Source organism: Ornithodoros turicata, chromosome 6 (assembly GCF_037126465.1).
Source record: "Ornithodoros turicata isolate Travis chromosome 6, ASM3712646v1, whole genome shotgun sequence".
NCBI lineage: Eukaryota > Metazoa > Arthropoda > Arachnida > Ixodida > Argasidae > Ornithodoros > Ornithodoros turicata.
In genome coordinates this window covers 32,967,249-32,987,364 of record NC_088206.1, presented here as the reverse complement: position 1 = coordinate 32,987,364, position 20,116 = coordinate 32,967,249, and the positions used below count along the sequence as shown (strand labels likewise).

General features: G+C 45.9%; 1 protein-coding gene across 6 annotated transcripts in view; it reads left to right on the top strand.

Annotated features, from left to right (window-relative positions):
- The window catches only part of LOC135396520 (mitochondrial 10-formyltetrahydrofolate dehydrogenase-like), a 121,842-nt gene that overhangs the window by 93,631 nt on the left and 8,095 nt on the right, over positions 1-20,116 (top strand). For all 6 annotated transcript variants that reach the window (XM_064627541.1, XM_064627538.1, XM_064627540.1 and 3 more), the window contains 9 exons: positions 421-506; positions 1,749-1,893; positions 2,162-2,281; positions 2,357-2,419; positions 3,771-3,835; positions 3,886-4,107; positions 10,017-10,210; positions 15,249-15,342; positions 16,187-16,286. In XM_064627541.1, coding sequence (XP_064483611.1) covers positions 421-506; positions 1,749-1,893; positions 2,162-2,281; positions 2,357-2,419; positions 3,771-3,835; positions 3,886-4,107; positions 10,017-10,210; positions 15,249-15,342; positions 16,187-16,286 — 1,089 coding nt within the window. The remainder of the gene's footprint in view (positions 1-420; positions 507-1,748; positions 1,894-2,161; positions 2,282-2,356; positions 2,420-3,770; positions 3,836-3,885; positions 4,108-10,016; positions 10,211-15,248; positions 15,343-16,186; positions 16,287-20,116) is intronic.

The following is a 20,116-nucleotide window of genomic DNA, read 5'->3' as shown; positions in this document are numbered from 1 at the left end:
ATATGGGAATGAGAGATTAGCACAGTGATCTTTCCCTAAGACAGCTCAAATGTATGAACATTTCAAAAACGCCTCTTGAAAAGTGCAGAAGCTAAGATGAATAAACGTGTATTCGATACGGTATAAAATACTCAAGGTCTGAAAACAATGGAGGCAAATTAGCACGGTCTTTAGTGAAAATGAGTGAACTATACAAGGGCTTGAATTTTACTCTCCAACCACCATGCGGCCGTTACAAGGTGTTGTCGATTATCGGTGATACGCGTTTTGAAATTAACTGACTTTCAGTACTTTCAGCACCCCCAGTGGTTTTTATTTCTTCATGTCGATACTGCCGACCACCTGTTCCCTGTTGTAGGAGGAGAGGATTGTACATAAGTATTGTCATCACATGGCATTATGTTCTCTCGTGATCAACAGGCTACGTGGAAAAGTATACTCCGAGGGGACATTGAGGGAGACACAGACTTCTTCAAGAGTGGAGCAGGCTCAATGGACGTCGCAAGGTATGAAAATGCACGTGGTATCCATTTGCAGCTTTACAGCACGAAACACTGTCCATACCTTGCACTCGGACAACTTACGGAAGGAGAGTACACTTGAAGCACACTGTCTTTTTTCCCAGCTAGAACTTCACGAATTTTGCAATCTTATACGCAACGAGGACGACCTAGACTAACTTGCCCACCATGCTATTAAGATCAATGGGAAATCCTCTGTTTATAACAAGGTATAATTATGATAGGACAGTAAAACAGCAAAAACGAAGCTTTTTGACTTTTACATTTATTCGTCTTTTTTCCTTACACTCTAAGAAAAAAAAGGTGTGATTTCCTACCCATTTCGGTAGAGCTGCATCGCAACCACATTTCTACTCCAACCAGTTTTACCTTTTGGGTATAACTGCAGAGTAGAAACAAACTACAGAGTAGAATCTGTCGTTCTACCAACTTGGGTAGGAAATTCTACAATTTTCTCTTAGAGCGAACGGGCGAGAGAGTAGCAAGGGAAAGGGACGCCGCCGCCCCTTATACCCGCGGGGGAGAACTCGCGTGTGAATTGGCACGAAATGGTAGAAGTACCGTCCCGCTGCAACTCTGGGTAGAATATTCTACCTTTTTTTCTTAGAGTGTAGAAGGTAACTGTAAAGTAACTGCATACGTTACTTTAACGCAGTAACTGGTAGCTGTAACTAGTTCCATTTCAAATAGGGTAACTGCAACCCAGTTACTACTTTTGCAGGCTAACTGCCTTATCCATGATTATTTCCAAGTGAAAATGAGGGAGAAGATTCAGACGATACCTCACTGGTGAATGTACGTACCTCAGCAGACGCGCGGTGCGACCCATCGGTACACGTTAGGAGCCTGCCTATCCTACCCCACTCACCTAGCTTTCTCTGATTGGTAGCTCAAATGGATTGAGCTCTCCGCTACACAGATGCTAGTTATCCGTCAATATGGGTTTCACTCTTCGGTGATGTAAGGCACCTCTTTCCTCCACGACGTGATTCTCTTCTTTTTCTCTTTTTTTCATGTTCATAAATAACAGCCAATGAACCGTAAGGTTAACAATTTTGGACCGCAGAACTTGTCACTGGAGTAATGACACCCCTTTAGCAGTATCATCAGTGGTTGTAGTATAACGGTTGACCTTCTGTAGACAAAAGAGCCTTTCTAGAACACCAAATTAGCTGTGAACAAATGAAGCATGTGCTGTACACAGTACTGTAAGTGATCTGATTTCAGGTTGGTGGAAGAGGTGAAGGACAAGTGCCACGTGACCCTGGAAAACGAAGACGTGTACATGGCAACACAGTTTGACGACTTCATCAGGACTGTAGTCCTCAAATCACGGGGTGGATCGGGATCTCCAAAACTCGTATTTGATCCCGTAAGCCTTTGTTTTGTAGATCTAATGGCCTCTTCATTTAGTTCTCCTCTTTTTGATGTAGGCTATATTAACCTGAAAAAAGAAGAAAAAAAAACAATTTGGCGCAAAGAAAGTTGGGAGACGTGGATGCCTCTACAGAAAACTTAACAATTTTGTGCTTACTTCACATCCCCCTATTGTGTGTTCCTGTTCGCAATGTCGTTACGAAAATAGTATATTACACTCGATCATAATTCAGATTGACGTGTTCTTTTTTCTCAAACCCTAGGTGATTAAGCGCGTGAACAACATGGATGTAACCTTTGCCAACCAGTTGTTCATTAACAACCAGTTCCTAAACAGCTCTTCTGGGAAGGTCCTGGAAACCGTTAACCCAACAGATGAAAGCGTCAGTATCAAGTTGCATACAGTTTAGTTTACGAAGTATTGATTCGGAGATGAAATAGCTGGTTGCTTCCTTCAGGTGATTTGCGAAGTTCAGTGCGCTTCAAAAGAAGACGTCGATAAGGCTGTTAAAGCCGCCAAGGTAAGATTAATGAGAGTGAAAAGATGGTTAGGTAGCGAGGGAGCTGATAAGTATCCATGGGCCCTATTCCGAACCACTGTCGAGCGCCACCGACATCAGAGGAGGGAGCGATTACGACCACCGGGAGCGGCCAGTTTTGGTATTCCCATGTCGCCTTTAACCATAGCGCGCTTGGTTTATTGAATGGCGTTAGACTTGGCTGCAGAGTTAAGACGTGGTGGTGATGATGGCGAAAGGGCCCGCCGTTGTCGGCCTCACAGAAGTGGGCAACGTCACGACTGACGCCCTGGGGAATGTGCGTCCTGGGCCGACTTCTAAGGGAACTGTGCCGACATGTGTCTGGGAACGAGACTCCACTCTCTCAGCCAATAGCGCAGCAGTAGGAGAATCACGTGGAATACTGCTTGTTTTGAAAAGAAGCGACGACGAAGACGCGTTAACAACGGAGGAAAAGTCTCGCACTTCTCGCCCAACGCACGGCTAATATGAAATGATGTTGCAGTTTTATGATAGAACACCGCAATTTATTCACGGGCATTTTGTCACCTTCCTACACGCAATTAGAGAGGCAAAAAAGAGAATTAGTCGCGATATCAAATCCCAGCGAAGGAGCTGTCAGGAGAGTTGACAAGAGGAGAAATGTAAGCTTTAGGCAGACCTTTGTGTATTGTGCTGATAATCTGTACATGAATGATAGTCAGGTGTAGCCTCAGCGGTGAAGCAGTTTCGCGAAAGACGTTTCATTTTATACAAACACGTTGTCGCGCCACCTAAACACCGGAGCCAACCATTGCGGTGTTGATAAGAGGCATGCCAAGTAACTTGCAGCCATCTTGACAGCTCTTGCTCCGCTTAACGACAGGGTCGAGGCTGCCGTTCCCGCGAGAGACGCCGTCGCTAACGGGCGACTCGTATGGAGCGCAGGGAATACCAAATTCTCATCGCTAGCGTTACGTTGCGTCAGATACCACGTTCGCTCGCTTCCGCACCACACGTTCGCGCTACCGACAGGGATCAGAATGAGGCCCATGATAGCAAAACCCCGAGACGAGGGACAGGGAGGGAGTCCCTCGTCTCGGCGTTTTGCTATGATAATGAGGTTACAAAGGAGGCGCGCACCAAGCGAAGTCTCACGGCACGCGCTGTAATCGGTTAAGAATCGAGAGATACGGCCAACTATGTTAAAAGCTCTGGTGGCGCAGTGTACGCGAGTGTTAAACAATGTTCAAAAACCGTCTTTCTTGTGACGATATGACATGCATGCAACCAACAGAAACCGTGGACAAAATTTCGTTAATTGATCTCAGTACTTTTACGTTATCCGCCTAAATGGACTCCATCCTTCTATCAGGCAGCATTCGAGGAGGGCGAATGGAGTCGAATGAATGCCAGAGATCGCGGAAGGCTTCTCTACAGGTAAGGCTCACTTCACCCGTGCTTTCCAAAGTCACTGATTTCCTCGGCAGACTCGCCGACTTGATGGAGCAACACAAGGAAGAACTGGCTACGATCGAAAGTATGGACTCCGGCGCTGTGTACACCCTGGCCATCAAGACGCACATTGGCATGTCAATCGACACATACCGCTACTTCGCCGGGTGGTGCGACAAAATTCAAGGGACTACCATCCCCATCAACCACGCTCGACCAAACAGGAATCTCACTTTTACCAAACGAGAACCAATCGGGTAAGGATGTTTTAAATGCTGAAATTATTTTACTTTTGATTACATTTGTGGGGTTGCTAAAATATCACCGTCAATGGTGCGAAACATCTGTCATCTCTGGAGTCGGTACAAATATATATTGAGAGAAAGCCTGACATAATTTGCGATGAACGCTTTGGAAGTCGACAGATAGAATCGCGTAGATACAAGCAAGCTAGTGGAGGGAATCCATTCAGTGGAGAAAGCCTCAGAAGGGACATGTTGTTGTGTTAGCGTCCCCTCTGTGTTTTTCGCCCACGCTCAGGCTTCTTCACTGAATTTGGAAATCAGAAACCAAGGTGCAACTTCTGGTTCACTCGCTTCATTTGACTGTTCAATGCGACACAAAATCTATACACTGTTGAAAGCGACAGCTGCATCTGTTCGGTGCATCAAGCGAAAATTAGATTGTTACGCCGAATTGTTACGAACGATAGATATCCAGATAGCTTTGGTAATTTAATATTCTTCTTTCGCATTGTGGCCAAACGTAGTGTATGCGTTCACAGACACACGCACACGTGAATAGACATCATTCATAGTTGCCTATGCGCAGGCACGTGGCCCCCATTTCAAGGCCCCCACGAAACATTTGTTCTGCACTTGACAGAAGGCGTTTACGCATCGAACTCGGGCAGAATGCGTATGATGCATGCTGAACAGCCCGGCTGGGGCAGCTCCAAGACCGGTTTTGTGATCGGGCTCCGTGCACGCGGGTTCGCCTAGGTGCGCGAGATAAAACTGTCATAGTTACCCCCCCCCCCCCCCAACATTACTCCAGGAAACCATTGGAAACCAGGCGTCGTACATACTGCGGTCGAATGGACCTAACCAGTGGCGGATCCAGGATTTTTCTGAGAGGGGGTCCAGCCTTGGCCAGCATGGTAGTTACACGATTTGAGTCAATTGAACACTATTTATTTATTTATTTTCAATACCCTCAGGGCCACAAGGGCACAAAAGACGGGAGGGGCTTGAATACATAAACGGAGCAAAAGGCGCACAGGGCGCTCGAAAAATGAAGAATGAACACACACAGCAGGGTCACAGACAGACAGTAAGCATGTAAAGTGTTCATGGTGGAAAATGATTAAATATTGCAAAAGACCCCTCAGTCTGATGCCCCAAAATAAATAATAGTAACAACAATTAACATATAATATCTAACATATGATAAGGCATAGCACATCGAAACCGGAAAACGGGAGAGCATGGGTGTGAAAATGGGTTTAGCACTACTTATACCGAAAATAACTCTGTAATGGAATCCCTAAAGAGGGCAGATCCTGTATGGTAGCAATGTCACACGGTAACCTGTTCCAATCACGTGCGGTGCGAATGAAAAAGGAGTCTGAGAAAGAATTAGTTTGGCGTGATGGATTTTAACTTTTCGAAAGTGATCCAAGCGGTGGGAGATATACGTGTGCGATGATATGTAAGAGGAGGAGAGGATGAGATCGTCATTATAGAATGTTTTATGAAAAAGTGACAAGCGAGCAACTTTACGACGACAGGCTAGTAGGGGTAGTTGTAGATACTACTTCATAAGAGAGAGACTTGCTGTGCGGTTGTAGTGTGCCATGATGATAAGGCGTGCTGCGCGATTTTGAGTGGATTCTAGCATATTAGTAAGGTTATTGCTTCTGTGGTCCCAAACCGAAGCAGCGTTCTCGACTTGGGACGCACGAGGGATCTGTACAGGTGCAGTTTAACGTTTCAGGGGGCCATATAGAAAGTGCGACGAATGAAACGAAGTGAGGAGTTGGTAGAACTGCATGTGAGGGAAATGTGGGATTTCCAAGAAAAGTGAGCATCTATTTGAACCCCAAGGTATCTGTATGAAGTTACGAACTCCAAGGTGGAGTTGTTAATTGTATAAACGGGAATGTACGTGGCGTTACGGCTGCGGGAGATCCTCAAATGATTGCATTCGTTAATGTTTAGTTCCATGGACCATGTCGAACACCAGTTATGAAGCGATGCAAGATCAGACTGAAAAGGGTTAGTATCAGAGCTAGAATGTATCGCTCGATACATGACACAATCGTCAGCGTAGAGTCGAATGGAGGAAGAGATGCTGTCGTGTTGGTCGTTGATGTAAATGAGAAGAAGTAAGGGGCATAGGACAGAACCTTGGGGTACGCCGGAACATGCTGGGGACTAGGCGGAGTTAGTATTGTTAGCGGTGACAAATTGTAAGCGGCCTATCAGGAACGATATCAAGTCCAGCTAATTCGAGAAGTAAAAGTCTCTGCGATACCTTGTCGAACGCTTCACTAAAATCGAGGAATAAGCAGTCAATCTCAATACCTCTGTCTGCAAAAGAGCGGAGATCACGAATGAAAGATACTAGTTGGGACTCACATGAGAACTGTTTAAGGAAGCCATGTTGATAGGAATTGAGGAATGAGTTGGGTTCAAGGTGGTTGACTAAGGGAGTATAGACGGTATACTCTAAGATTTTAGATGGCACGCTAGTGAGAGATATGGGTCGGTAGTTAGTTAGTAGCCAGGTTCTTGCTCCCGGACTTGTGCACCGGCACGACTTTGCCAATTTTCCAGGCGTCTGGCAAATGCTCAGTATCCAAGGATTGTTCAAAGATTTTGCTGAGAATCAAAGATGAGTACAGCTTGGTGTTTTTCAAAAACTTGGCATTGATATTGTCAACCCCAGCGCTAGAAGATAGGCTTAACCTGTCTATGACCTTGGCAACTCCAGCCGGACTGAATGTTATTGGATCCATTGGGGGAAAGTTACGGGGAGCTAGAACAGTGAGGACGGAATTGGTAGTGGAAAAAGTACTACAGAAGAGATTGTTAAACACGTCAGCAATGTCGCAATCAGGGACAGCCGCACCGTTATTATCCGTTAAAGATAAAGGAGGAGGGCGCCTGTTTATTGAAAACGTTCCAAAATTGTTTGGGATTGTTTGTTAATAACTGCGGTAGAGTTGAAGAAAAGAAGGTAAGCTTTGCGTCCTTGATGGCAGTTTTGTATTGGGTAGCGGCTATCTTGTAGCGCAACCAGTTGGGTTGAGTTCGCGAACGCCGTGAAGTTTTGAAAAGCCTCCTTTTTCGATTTCTTAGTCGCATGATGGTGCGATTGAACCAAGGATATTCAGGAATGATTAGGATTGTGGTGAGAGGGATGAATTGATCTACAACGTCATTAACCTTATTTGTAAATAAGGTAAAGTTATCTTGAAGCAGGCGATCGCGGAACTCATCGCTGAAATTGTCTGAAAACCTGCCTAATTCGAGATTGATGATGTCGAAATTAGCCCTGTTGTAATTGCGGATGAATTTGTTAAGCCTCACTCGGGAAACACATGGCAGGTTGATGAAAAAATGCATAACAACATTGTCGCTTGAGGCGGGCAGGTACAAAATATCAGACACCAAAGCGGGGTGCGATGTGAGGACAAGGTCAAGAATGTTTGCACTATCTCCAACTATCCGAGTTGGTGCAGTAACTAACTGTGTCAAGTTAAAGTCGTGACATAGATTAATGAAATCAGCAGCGTTACCAGAGCTAACACATACGTGATGCGAATTCGAGCTTCAAACTATAGCTGCAAAGTTGAAGTCGCCCAGCAAGAACAAGGGTGTACTAGGAAATCGCACGTTTATAAGGTTTAATGCGTCACACAGCTCGTTAACGAAAAACCTATTCTCTGAAGGAGGACGATAACAAATGCAAAGAGATGGAGAGGAGGGAGTATGGGAGGCATGTATGGGGGGGGGGGGAGAGGAGGCAAGACTATTTGACACTGCAATTAATACGCCACCGCCAGATCTGCTAGGTCTATCAGCACGATATATAGTGTAGTGTTTACAACAGGAAAAGAGTTCAGAGTTACATACTTTAGCTGACAGCCAGGTTTCAGTAAGGAAGATAATGTCCGCATCGCACGAGTCGATGACGGAGCAAAGATCATCTCGTTTATTGATTAAACTACGGATGTTGGTATACAGTACAGATATTCTGAGGGTGGTTGAGCGACTTCTAGTGGGCCCTGTGTGATGGCTATTCAGAACGGTTCTCGTCACGTCTAGGACGCAGGCACATGGGAGATCCAACATTTTGGGAATCACGGGAAAGCTCGACAACGGCATTGTTGTGGGACGAAGACGAGGGGTCGTTGACGATTGAGATAGAGCTTGCACGTTCAACTAGGTTATCTCGTGACGAAGAAGCCATTGCAACGATTGGAATATCCCCAGTCCTTTTGGAAACGCATTCTACAGAACAGTTGGGAGAATCGTACATGTAACAACTGTCGCCAATCAGAGCTTGTTGAAACTAAGTTTAAACTGCCTGTTCTGTCCATATTCGAACAACATTTTCCTTGCTAGTCTAGTAGCCGGGCAGAAATCCTCCTGAATGGAATATTGGCTTCCTTTTAGCTTAGACTTTTGTTGCAAAATGGCTTCTCGGAGTCTAAAGGAAGAAAACTTTGCGATAATGGGGCGCAGTCCGTTCTGCTTGAAAGTCCCTATGCGGTGAACACGTTCGAAGGCATTGCTCGGTACAGTGATATGTAGTTGACCAGATATGAAGGTTACAACTTTTGATTCAGATTCAGTCCAGGATTCGGCAGGGGAGTCGGTGATACCACGAAAAATCAGATTATATCTTCGATATCTATTTTGAATGTCGTGAAGACTGCTACGAAGGTCGTGGTTCGCTGCCTTGAGAGCATCCAGTTCTTGACGCATCGACGTCGAATTGTCGACGGCGGGTTTCGTTGTCTCAACAGAAGAAAGGCGCGAGATTATATCGGACAATAAAGTCATAAAAGTAGCTATAAATTTTTTGCAAGGTTACTGGATTCAGAGACTCTAATTGACTTAGTTTCCTCTTCTAATGCCGGAATGTTGTGTGCGGGTGCTGGAGGTAGCTAATTTCCTATTCCATGTCGCAAATAGCCATGATGTTTCTGGTCTTGTGTCTTTACTCAGTAACTTTCTACAAAGTTTGTACAATAAACTTTGGTTTATCGTAATACACATACCATGAAACACACGCGAAAATATTAGGCACGCTACAACGCTGAACAGTACACTAACGCTTCATGAGTCATCATCATCATCATCATCATCTTCAAAGTGATCCCTGCCTTCCTGGTCCCCGTGCTGTGAGTCACTGTGGAGCATAGTTAAAAAAAAAGAAAAAAGAAAAGACGAGAGCATGCTTAACATATCTTTCTCCCTTCTCTTTTGCGACATTCACCACCCGGAGCTGCAGTCAATCGTAGCCAAATAGGCAGCTCCGATGGTAAGGTGTCACCCGAAACTGAAATCAGCCAAAGTTGGCTAGACGCAGCCAAATTGACAATCTTGACGGCAACCGCTCGAGACAGGTGTGCCCTACCACACGCAATAGCGTTCAAGACGAACGCAATGCATTCTGGGCAGATCCTGGTTACACGTCATTGCAAAAGTCACTGTGCACGTGACCATAAAAATGGCGCCGTCTCTGTTCGGTTGCCAAACCGTTGGTGGAGTTGAGGGAAGGGCTTTACGTCGCTCGCGAGACAACTGTGGTCATGATGGGAGGAGGCTACACACCACGCTCATATCCTGTCGCAGTTATAACGCGTTGCTCAGAGAGAGAAAATTACACCCGTATTGAACTCGCTGAAGGAAAGGGCGAGACGAGCCGTACGTGCTACAAGACATTGGGGACTGCACGGTAGTACTCAGGTGAGTCGATGCTACCACAGGCGGATATGTTTCTGTGCCCCATTCGCCTTTCTTTCTTTTTCCTCTCTTCCTGCGTTGTAGTAAGGATAGAAAAAACAGCACGGGTTAGGAGGTGTCCATAGCGATAATTTCACCGTGTCCAGAATAGTTCTGAAAGCTTTCCGAATGTGTGTATTTAAACGCAGGGTTTGCGGCATCATCACCCCTTGGAACTACCCGCTTATGATGGTTGCTTGGAAATCGGCTGCTTGCCTGGCAGCAGGCAACACCTTAGTGCTGAAACCTGCCCAGGTGTCACCTTTGACTGCCCTCAAGTTAGCTGAACTGACAGTATACGCTGGATTCCCACCCGGGGTATTCAACGTCCTTCCTGGGACTGGTAGTAAACGTTTTCTTCTTCGTTTCTCAATGGTTTGGTTCAACCTTCAGCGGAGGTTATTTGGGAAAGTGGAGCATTTCGACTCCCCGCTCATTCAAATGCGCATAATATGAGCTACCATGAACTCATCAGCGACGAATAACACTCCTTACACTCCTTTCTCAATTGTATTAATTTTCACTGGTTGATAATGAAGAGAGAAAGAAGTAAAAAATAACAGCCACACGACATATTTATCCCTTTATGCGAGTGGGTAATAATTAAACGTTTTGTCCTTCGCAAGCCGACAGCAATCAATATTGTGATGCAGGAAGGTAGCAGGTGCTATTGTTCGTTGAGAACGTAGGCAGCCCTCCTCCGCAAAAAAATAAATAAAAAATAAATAAATAAATAAATAAAATAAAAAATCACAGCGCACGAAGCAGTTGGCTTATTCCTATTGTTCTTTAATGTGTTCGAAATGGACGCGCCAGAATCTGGCCCCCGTTCTGTACTCATCTGCTTTGTAGTGTACAGTTTATATGTATTGCAACCAACGGCGTTCAAACCGCTCGCGTTGCAGGCGCACTTCCTGCAAACAGGCAAGAGCAAGAAGCAACCAGTGCGTTGTTGAATGTCGACGCAGTGCTCCGCCACTTATATACGTTTGAGCAGTTGGTTCGAGCATACCGATAACGTTGAACAATCAAACGTTAATTGTGGCATGCCTTAGCTAACGTTTTCCCTTTAAAAAGAAGATAAAACTTGAAGTCTAACTTAGCAAACCAGTTGTAAAGTTCGACGGTTCGTCGAACCATTCGAACCCCAAGGGTCTGCTTCGAACTTTGCGCTTCGAAGTTTCGCGACATCTCTAATTTCGACGCTTCGCGCCGCATATTTGCGTGCATATTTCGGAAGATTTTCGTGCATGAAGTCCTAGTCATGAACGACTCCGCTCTCAGTCAAATATGGGGACGGTGAACAGGTAAAATTGCTATTATCGGCGAAACGTTAAAATGCATTGAGGCATATCTGCCGAATATGGAACGCACCAACGTGGTCCCTATGCAGGAAGTCATTTTGACAAAGGAGCCGCGAGGCGTCTTCGGTCATTAGTCAGCCGCTTGCTACGTGTCGCCAACACCTCAAGGAGTGCGGTCTTGACTATATCTCGAGTAGCGAGCGCGTTCCGGTTCGTCGGACTTGGTCGTCATGGCAACCGTGCCGCGCCGCATCGTGAAAATGCTAGTGTGAACTAGGCATTACACTGGAAATCCACGTACACAGTGCAGGGCTCACCATACTGGTTTCACCATACAGCCACGGTCCCTGAGGCGGGTACCGGTTGTCCTCTCAGTCCACTTCGGTCGTTGCATCACCAGCTCTTGTTGGCAGTCCGACGCAAAGTCTCGTCGGTCGCCCTGCCGCGGGTTTCGCGTCAGAATTCACCCCGCTGCGCTCATTTGACCATAGTCCGACGAAATAAAGCGAAGCGAAGTGACTGCGCGAATATTCCTTTCTCTTTCTCTTTTTCCTTTTTTTTTTTTTTTTTTTTTTTTGTCAGCCTCTTACAGCTTCTTGCATTCGTCAATGGAGGAGACGGAATGTCGTTATTTTAGGAGCGACGAAAGACAACGACCGCACTTACAACTCAGTCGGAACAAGGGGACATAGAACCCAATCCCGGAAGTTGGAGCTTCTTCTGTGCGTCTTTACAGCTGTTGTCTCTTTTATACAATGGTGTCTTTTCTTATCCTTTGCAGGTTGTTTACAAAAAAACAAAAAAAAACAGCAGAGCAGCAAAACTAGATGTAGCTTTTACAGTTGAGAAATACGGCCAGGCGGGCGGACATCCTCTCGAAGAAAGTATGCAACTACAAGATGACTAATTACCTAAATTCATTATTGAAATTGCGGGAAAAAGTAAGATAGCAGAATGGGAGACAATCCTCATTGAAAGCCATTCAATTTTTGAAAAATTGTGAAACGAGCACCTGTGTTGAAATATGCGTAGTCAAATTTCCCTATGCAAATCAACCGAAACTGGAACCGTACCGTTCAGGATCTCCGGAAGGAGAGCGCTCATTCCACGTCAGATGGTCACGTGCTATGAAGCGATGGAGATGACTGGACCTAGGTTAGACCTATGCGCCGATGCCACTTGACCGGTGGCGGCGTAGAGCCGGTTTTTTCACTGGCGGCGGCGGCGTCAACGGCGCGAGGGCGTAAACGCGTAAGCCGTCCACAAGCGTACGCAAGCGCTGGTGGCTTGCGAGGTGTATACTAGACTAGAGTCGAAACCACATCCTAAAAAGGTTCCACATTTTATTTGAAAAAAAAAAAAAAGGTTTAACCATAACAAATTTATCACAAACAATAGATCGACTTCGATCACATTTTGACCAGAACAAGCCGTGAAAGCCCGTAATCTGTGACAGTGGTTGCACACGCGTTGTACCCTCAGAGGGAATTTTTACAGAGGGCATAGTTGTCATGCACAAACATCAACCCGGCCAGCGGGGCGAGGAGGGGCAACGGCCAGCTTGCCCCTCTTCGCGGTTCCCATGGGGATCAGGCTAATACTATCGCGAATGAATGAAAACAACAATAATAATGATGACAGTATAAGAGCCACAAAGCTCTAGTGTTTTCTACAGGTCTCCTTTTACATTCGTTGAGCAACGGTAAGAAGATATTCATGTACCAACATACTAACTTATCGAAGGGCTTATCTCCATCCTTCTCTTTTCCGGCTGTCAGGCACTCCTCGCAGGAGAAATGAGAGCCAATCTTCCGCGTCTTGTCACCGTCTTGCAAAACTATGGTGCCAAAGTAACTCCACACCGCGCTCGTTTTAAATGCACTTGAGTTCTTATCAACAGAGAACAAGGACACGCGCTTCAAAAACGGAGATCTAGTCTCTGATGCCATGGCAGTTCAATACTCGCGAGGCCAAGACCAGCAAAAGTGCGCGAAACCACTTCGAGCTTCCCGCTCCGTAGCGGAACCGATCGGAACACGGAACGCGCGCGGGATATTGGGGCGCCGAGGTGGCGCCAGCGGCGGCGGCAGCGCGCGGATAAATGACGGCGGCGGCGCACAGGTCTAACCTAGGTGCTGATATGTTGGATCTGTTGAAACGGAGGCTTATCTAGTGGTTGATCTGTTGGCCAGATCAACCACTAGATAAGCCTCCGTTGGTGAAGGTCATGCGCACCTGAGGCGCGCGTACTCTCTTCGAGAGTATCTCCGCCTGGCCGGGTAACTCAAGTTCAAAAACAGCATCTATGCTGCTCTCATAGCGTTTTTATGGGCAAAATACGTACATCATACAAAAAGGCGCTCTATACCTCTCTAATACGTCCGACCTATGTCGTATAGAATTGTTGGATGATCCCTTTGAGATACGACCATATCGATCCCAAGAGCAGTCTCTGTTCGAAATATCGGCAGCCCTCGGCGGCCCTAAAATGACATTGTTTCGCACACTTTCTAACACAGTCCAATGCTATTATTTTCTTTGGCTATTCTAATGCATAGCCTCTTATGCAGCATGCACGAAAATTATTACTATACCGTAATCCTCAATTTATGTGTCACAGTCAGGCGAAATTATACAAAAATATTGAATTGTATTATAAATTTAAAAACAATATACGATATGTCACGAACTCCAGCGGTGCTTAGGATGGAAATGGCATCATCCAGTATCAGCGAAGCGAACGGCAAGGACTGTTCACAGCGGTACCAGTTTCATTGATCGTGGATCTATTCCATCCGAGAATAAATGACAAACAGATTACTATTGTCATCCTCAACCATCATTGGAGTCTCTAAGAGAAGGGTGCGTCACGACTCATATATTTCACAAAGTCCGACGCTAGGGCCATGTTGAGTGCTTTGTGTCGCCAACCGGCTGAGGCACAGTGGGTCTCTGGCGGGGCTCGCGCTTCGCTGCTACACCGCGTTGACCCGGAGCTTGCCTCTACTTTCCCGACATCGTTCCCTATGCCGTTTGCGTCACTTTACCACCGGCACCGCCTCAACGTGCCCTGCAGCCGACGTCTTCTTCACAAGCTTGGAAAGGCGGATTCACCCAACTGTGGCACCTGTGGGACTGTTGAGGACACTGAACATATCTTATTATCCTGTCCACGGTATCAGCAGCACAGACAATCTCTACAAGCTTCCTTAGCTCGGCTGGATGGCAGACCATTTGACGTCGTTAAGGTTCTGGGCCCTTGGACACCCGACCATCAGTTTCACGCCATGCAAGCGTTTCTGCAATTTTGCGCAGACTTTAAGTTGGTGGACACAGTATGACTGACAGTGTGTGTGGACTGTGTGTGCGAGTGACTGACTGAGAGTCTGTCAGTCATTGGTTTTATTGTAGATAGCCATTTCTGTTTTCCTAAGTGATCTGGAGTAGCCGGCTCTCGTAATGAGTGCCTATTTCTCCATTTTTTTCTTTTCTAATCAACTCAACTCAGAAAAACAAAGTTTATTCAATCGCGGATAAAAAAGCTTAATACGGCCGGCTCATTTTATTGAATATTTGAGGTTCATCATGGAGACTCGCCCTCCTTACCAATATTCCAGTATTATAAGGGAATATGTCAGTTGTCTACCTCGTGTTATTTTTCAAACGTTGTCTTCTGGCTTGGGCTTCGAGCAGTCTGCCTGCCTAGATTGGCGGCACATTGCTCGGAGAAAGGATACAAGGGAAGAAGGGCTGGGAACAGCTCTTGCGCCTAGTTTCCTGCATCACAGCCGTAGTGCAGGTACAATAACTGCAGGTAACTACATTGCAGTTGTAGTGTAGTTTCCTGCACTACAGCCATCCTTGAGGGCTCACGGCCTTTAGAAAGTTGTAGCGCGGATGAGCGGGGCAAAGCATTATAATGTGTAACTGGTTCACCGCATGCGACAGTTTGGACTAGAAGTGCGATCGAGCTTGAAAGTGTGCGAGCAGGTACAAACACTGCGGGGGTATATTAGAACACAGGAAAGGATCGGATACATTGTCCTCTGTTGGTGATGCAACACCCTGTGTTGACAGGCTCCACTGTGGGCCAGGCCATCTGTGACCACCCGGACATCAGGAAGCTTGGCTTTACAGGATCAACCGAGGTTGGGAGGGATATCATGCGTTCGTAAGTACTTTTCTTAGTTCACAAAGGCTAGTCCAAGATCCTTTAAAACAACCGTTGTCCAATACGGCACCGCACACCCCCGCTTATCAAAGATAAGGTGGGTGATAAATTTAAAAATCATTTAAATCCCATTGGCATTATATAAAAATTGCGCGAAATCTTGGAGAGAAATAACATCCATGGATACGATGTAGTGACTGGGCATTCATGAAGTCTGTTCTCTTCTCTCAATACCATCGTGCTTTGCAAATACCTGCCGGGTGCGAAATGCAATCTGTTCCCAAGAGCATACGATGCAGAAACTGCACGTCGTGTGGAGCTAGTAATCTACTAGGTCAAATAATTGGGCGTATTTGTCGCAAGTCGAAATTACGTGAGCGCCATGCGATATGTTTTTGAAAGTATTCATGTTGATTTATTATCACCGAAATGTACCTGCGGACACGGATGCCCATTCCGAATTTGGTAGACGTCCACGCAATTGAACAAGTTTGGCATCTTAATCTCCAATTAGTTTTCTTCTTAACTGCAGCGTCATTCGGGTATTTTGAAGCACCACAGAAACCACGAGGACGCAAAAAGAAAAATACACATTGGACTGCTTTTGCGGAAACCGTATATTTTACTTTAAAAGTGATTAATAAAACAGATGGGATTAAATGTTTTATCATTATTAAAAATACTTAAATACGAAAGATTTTCTTTCTAGACAGTGGCTTATTAACAGGCCATTCTTCTTTCTGATGCGAAAGTATGCATTGCATCTAAAAACGCTAAAACCAAGGACGAGACAAAACAAGCAGCGTTAGTTATTGGCTTTATGCATTGGTAACATTTCCTGCAGCTGCGCTGTCTCCAACCTGAAGAAAGTGTCTCTCGAGCTGGGAGGAAAGTCTCCTCTCATCATATTTGCCGACTGTGACATGGACAAGGCCGTCAGACAGGTTTGTAGGGATTTTATATTGTGAATTAGCCTCCTGGGTGAAGCGTGTTTTTAAAAAATCATTGGCGATTTAGCGGTAAATGCCAGAGAAATGCGTTACCATTACGCGCCTTTTCCGGCCTGTACTTGACTTCCGGGTATCGACTTCTGGTCTAAGCCCAACTTCCGGTTGTCCACTTCCGGTCTAGCCTGACTTTCGCTTGTCCGCTTCCCGTCTATACTTTGCTTCCGGAATCCACTTCCAGTCCAACTCTACTTCCGGTTGTGCACCTCCCGTCTTTACTTGACTTCCGGTTCGACACTTTCAATTACAATATGTAAGTTCATTTCACTCACTCAATTAGCCTCGATTACTTGCAATTACCCTTTAATTACCGAAGATAATTACCTGAGGTAATTTTGAATTTCATTTAATTCCCTTTACTAACGTTTACTCGCTTTACTTACTTTTAATTTCTCTTTAAGTGACGTTAATTAGCTTTAATTACCTCCGGTAACCTGCGGTTACCTTTGGTAATCTTTAATTTCATATAATATTTCTCTTAATTACATATATCTTACATTCATTACCTTTAAACTCAGCTTTCCCGCTTTAATCACGTTTAATTAGTCTTACCTCTTACTCTTAATTACCTACTTCAATTCCAGAGTGATGGCGAGTAGTTAAACTACGTGATTGTAGTTAAAAAGTAGTTAACTACTTGCAGTAATGTAGTGTGCAACTCCTAGTTACACTACTATTTCGAGTAGTTAACTACAGTAGTTAGGTTACTGCAGGCGCCAACTACTTCTGATTTTGCCGTAAGCTTTACGGCACGATTGTGCTTCCGACTTCTACCTTGAGCTACTTCTTTGATGGGAACGGACGTGCAGAGCAGTTGTGCCGTGTATGAGTACTCAATCTTCACTTTTATCACTGCTTGTGATTCATATTCAGGTGTCCAAGACCACTATAGAATGGGATTGGTGTTGATGGACAACGTTAAGCAGTTATAGACGTAGTTCAAATACATTGCAGTAGTTAAAGAGGTAGTTTTAACTACCTCCCCTGAAAAGTAGTTGAACTACTAGTTAAACTACTCCATCACGAAGTTGTTAGTAGTTATAGTTAAACTACTGTAGAAGTAGTTAGTGGCCATCACTGCAATTCCATATAATTTACCTTCATTTACATGTACCCTCTTATCTCCCCTTTAAATCTCCACTTATACCTCTCCCTTGGGGAGGCCTCACCATCTCACATACATGCAGCTTTTTCCACTTTGACACTCCTAGTGCTAACGCATTAAAACAATTCAACAGACGAACACGAACCGTAATTCGAGAAAAGAATATTGTAAAACATGCGAGCCTAAAGGACATACGCCGTTTGCACACGGCAGAAGTGAAGGCAGCCATTACGTGAATTGATAGAAATTTAAACGAGAGCGAAAATGAAAAACTGGCCGTTATACAGTAAAATGTCCCGCGACCACTCTTTTTATTTTCCTATTTTTTCTCTCTTTTTTTGCATTCAGTACACCCACTGTCTTAAGTATTAACACGCTGTTTTGTTTCGGTAACACTCCCTCCTTTGTCGCTAGATCCTAAAGTTGCGTCGGACACAAAGCGCAGATTCCTTGGCTCTCCATCGCTGAAGAATCATATGTAGCCATGCGACCCTACATGGGTTGAACGAGCACAGGTGTTGCTCTCAGTGCCTCTGTTTACCACTTTCCTTGATGTGTCCAGTTTCGCTCCGCGCTGCATCGGCTTACGCATTTCAGAATCCGTGATTTAATTTCTTGTTGACCCAGAATATATGGGGCCCGTTGGTACATGACTTGGAGCGAGGCGACGCACGGGCAAGACTACACAGACATCGACGTCGCACTTTCGACCCTTTTAATCACACTGAATGCAAGACTACATGTACAACGTACTGCTTGCGACACGGTTGTCTCAAATCAGCATCCCATGGTTTATCCCATCCCAAATCTCGAGGCGTTGCAAGATCATTTATTTCGACTAAGGTCCAGCTTTAAATACAACATTGGGACAACATGTTCAAGGGCAATCAAGGAAATACGAAGGGTGTTCAAGTCAAACCGGGACTATTCATTTTGCGCAAAAGTAAAATGAACTTACAGGCGAGAAATTGGTTATATTTTTCAACGTAATCTCCACCTACACTAATGGGGTCTCGAACCTTTCGGTACAGGACATTTCGGTACAGGACATTTCGGTACAGGACATTTCGGTACGCGGACATTTTGGTACACACACACACATTGAACGATGATGGGGTGGGCGATTCACCGCCGCTGAGGCGGTACACTACCCTATTGCGCGTTGGGAAAGGATGAGGGGATGATGATGGGGGCTTTCAGAGAGCCGTCACCAGACCTGTGGAGCACAAGTACTCCGCAAGAAGATGAAGGCCTTGCATGTGGTGGGCAACAACAACGTAGATGAATGTGGGATGTTTCCCTGAGCAGTACATCAAAATGTATTGCTTGGGACACGGTTGGCTAAAATCTCTAACCCGTGGCCGAGCAGACCCCTATCGGCGATGTCTTGCGCGAAGGCGCTATACCAATACAGTTCTAGAGAGGAGGCCATCCACCGCCACCTGTCGGGAGAGAGGACCATCACATACTCGGCGTCGCCTGCTACGGAGAGTAGTTGAGTGCGGCCTGGCGGACCACCCTCGGGATGGTATTGGTTCGCCGAACCATTCGAACCCCCCAGGTTCGACATCGAACTTCGCGGTTCCAAAAAAGTTCGCGACATCCCTATGTAAAACTGTGAAACTCACGCGCTATGTGCCGTACACCGTACATATAAACTTGGCAGCAGCACCTTGTGCGTTGGGCAAGTTCTCATGCGTTTATGATTGTACGAGGGGCGTTCAAGTCAAACCGGGACTTTTCATTTTTCGCAAAAGTAAAATGAACTTAGAGGCGAGAAATTAGTTTTATTTTTCAACGAAATCTCCAGCTGCACTAATGCACTTGTCCCAGCGTTTCACGAGGCTTTGGATGCCAGCAGCGTAGAAATCCTTATCGGCGCGTAGCAGCCATGATCGGACAGCATTATTGACCTCGTCGTCGCCGCCGAAGTGGCAGCCCCCAAGGAACGCCTTCAGTGGACCGAAGAGATGGAAATTGCTGGGGGTGAGGTCTGGACTGTAAGGGGGATGTGGCAGCAACTCCCAGCCAAGTTCCTGTAACGTGCCCGTCGTGAGGTGTGCGGTATGCGGGCGTGCATCGTCCTGTAGGAGGAGGACTCCTTTGGTGATGAGGCCCGGCTTTCCGAAACTGGAGGTGTTCATGAATGATAGTGTTCAACGTTCGCACAGAAAGGTCCGTCTTTCGAGCCAGTTCGAGACATGTTATCGGTCGGTTCTTGAGGATCGGGCGCTCCACAAGTTGGATGTTCTCAGGAACTCTGACACTGGACTCTGAGCCGTCCCGGCCGGGACCGTCCTGCACTGATGTACGGCCGTCTCGGAACCGTTTGCACCACTCAAACGCTTTGCTGCGGCTAAGTGTATCGTGGCCATACTGAGCCTGAAGTCTTCTGTGAATTTCAGACGACTTTACGCCTTCATTCACGAGAAACTTCATGACAATTCGCTGTTCGATGTGCGCGCTCACCTCGTTGTCCGCCATCTTGTCCAGCACGTGTCTTCTGTTTTGCACAAACTTTGGACCACCATGTGGTGAACGCGGAGGCCTGTCGCGTGTGAAAATGACGAAAAAGAAGTAGCGCGAGCCATTTGTACACTCAGGAGACAGAAAGTCCCGGTTTGACTTGAACACCCCTCGTATTTAGACGCAAGCGCGTTCA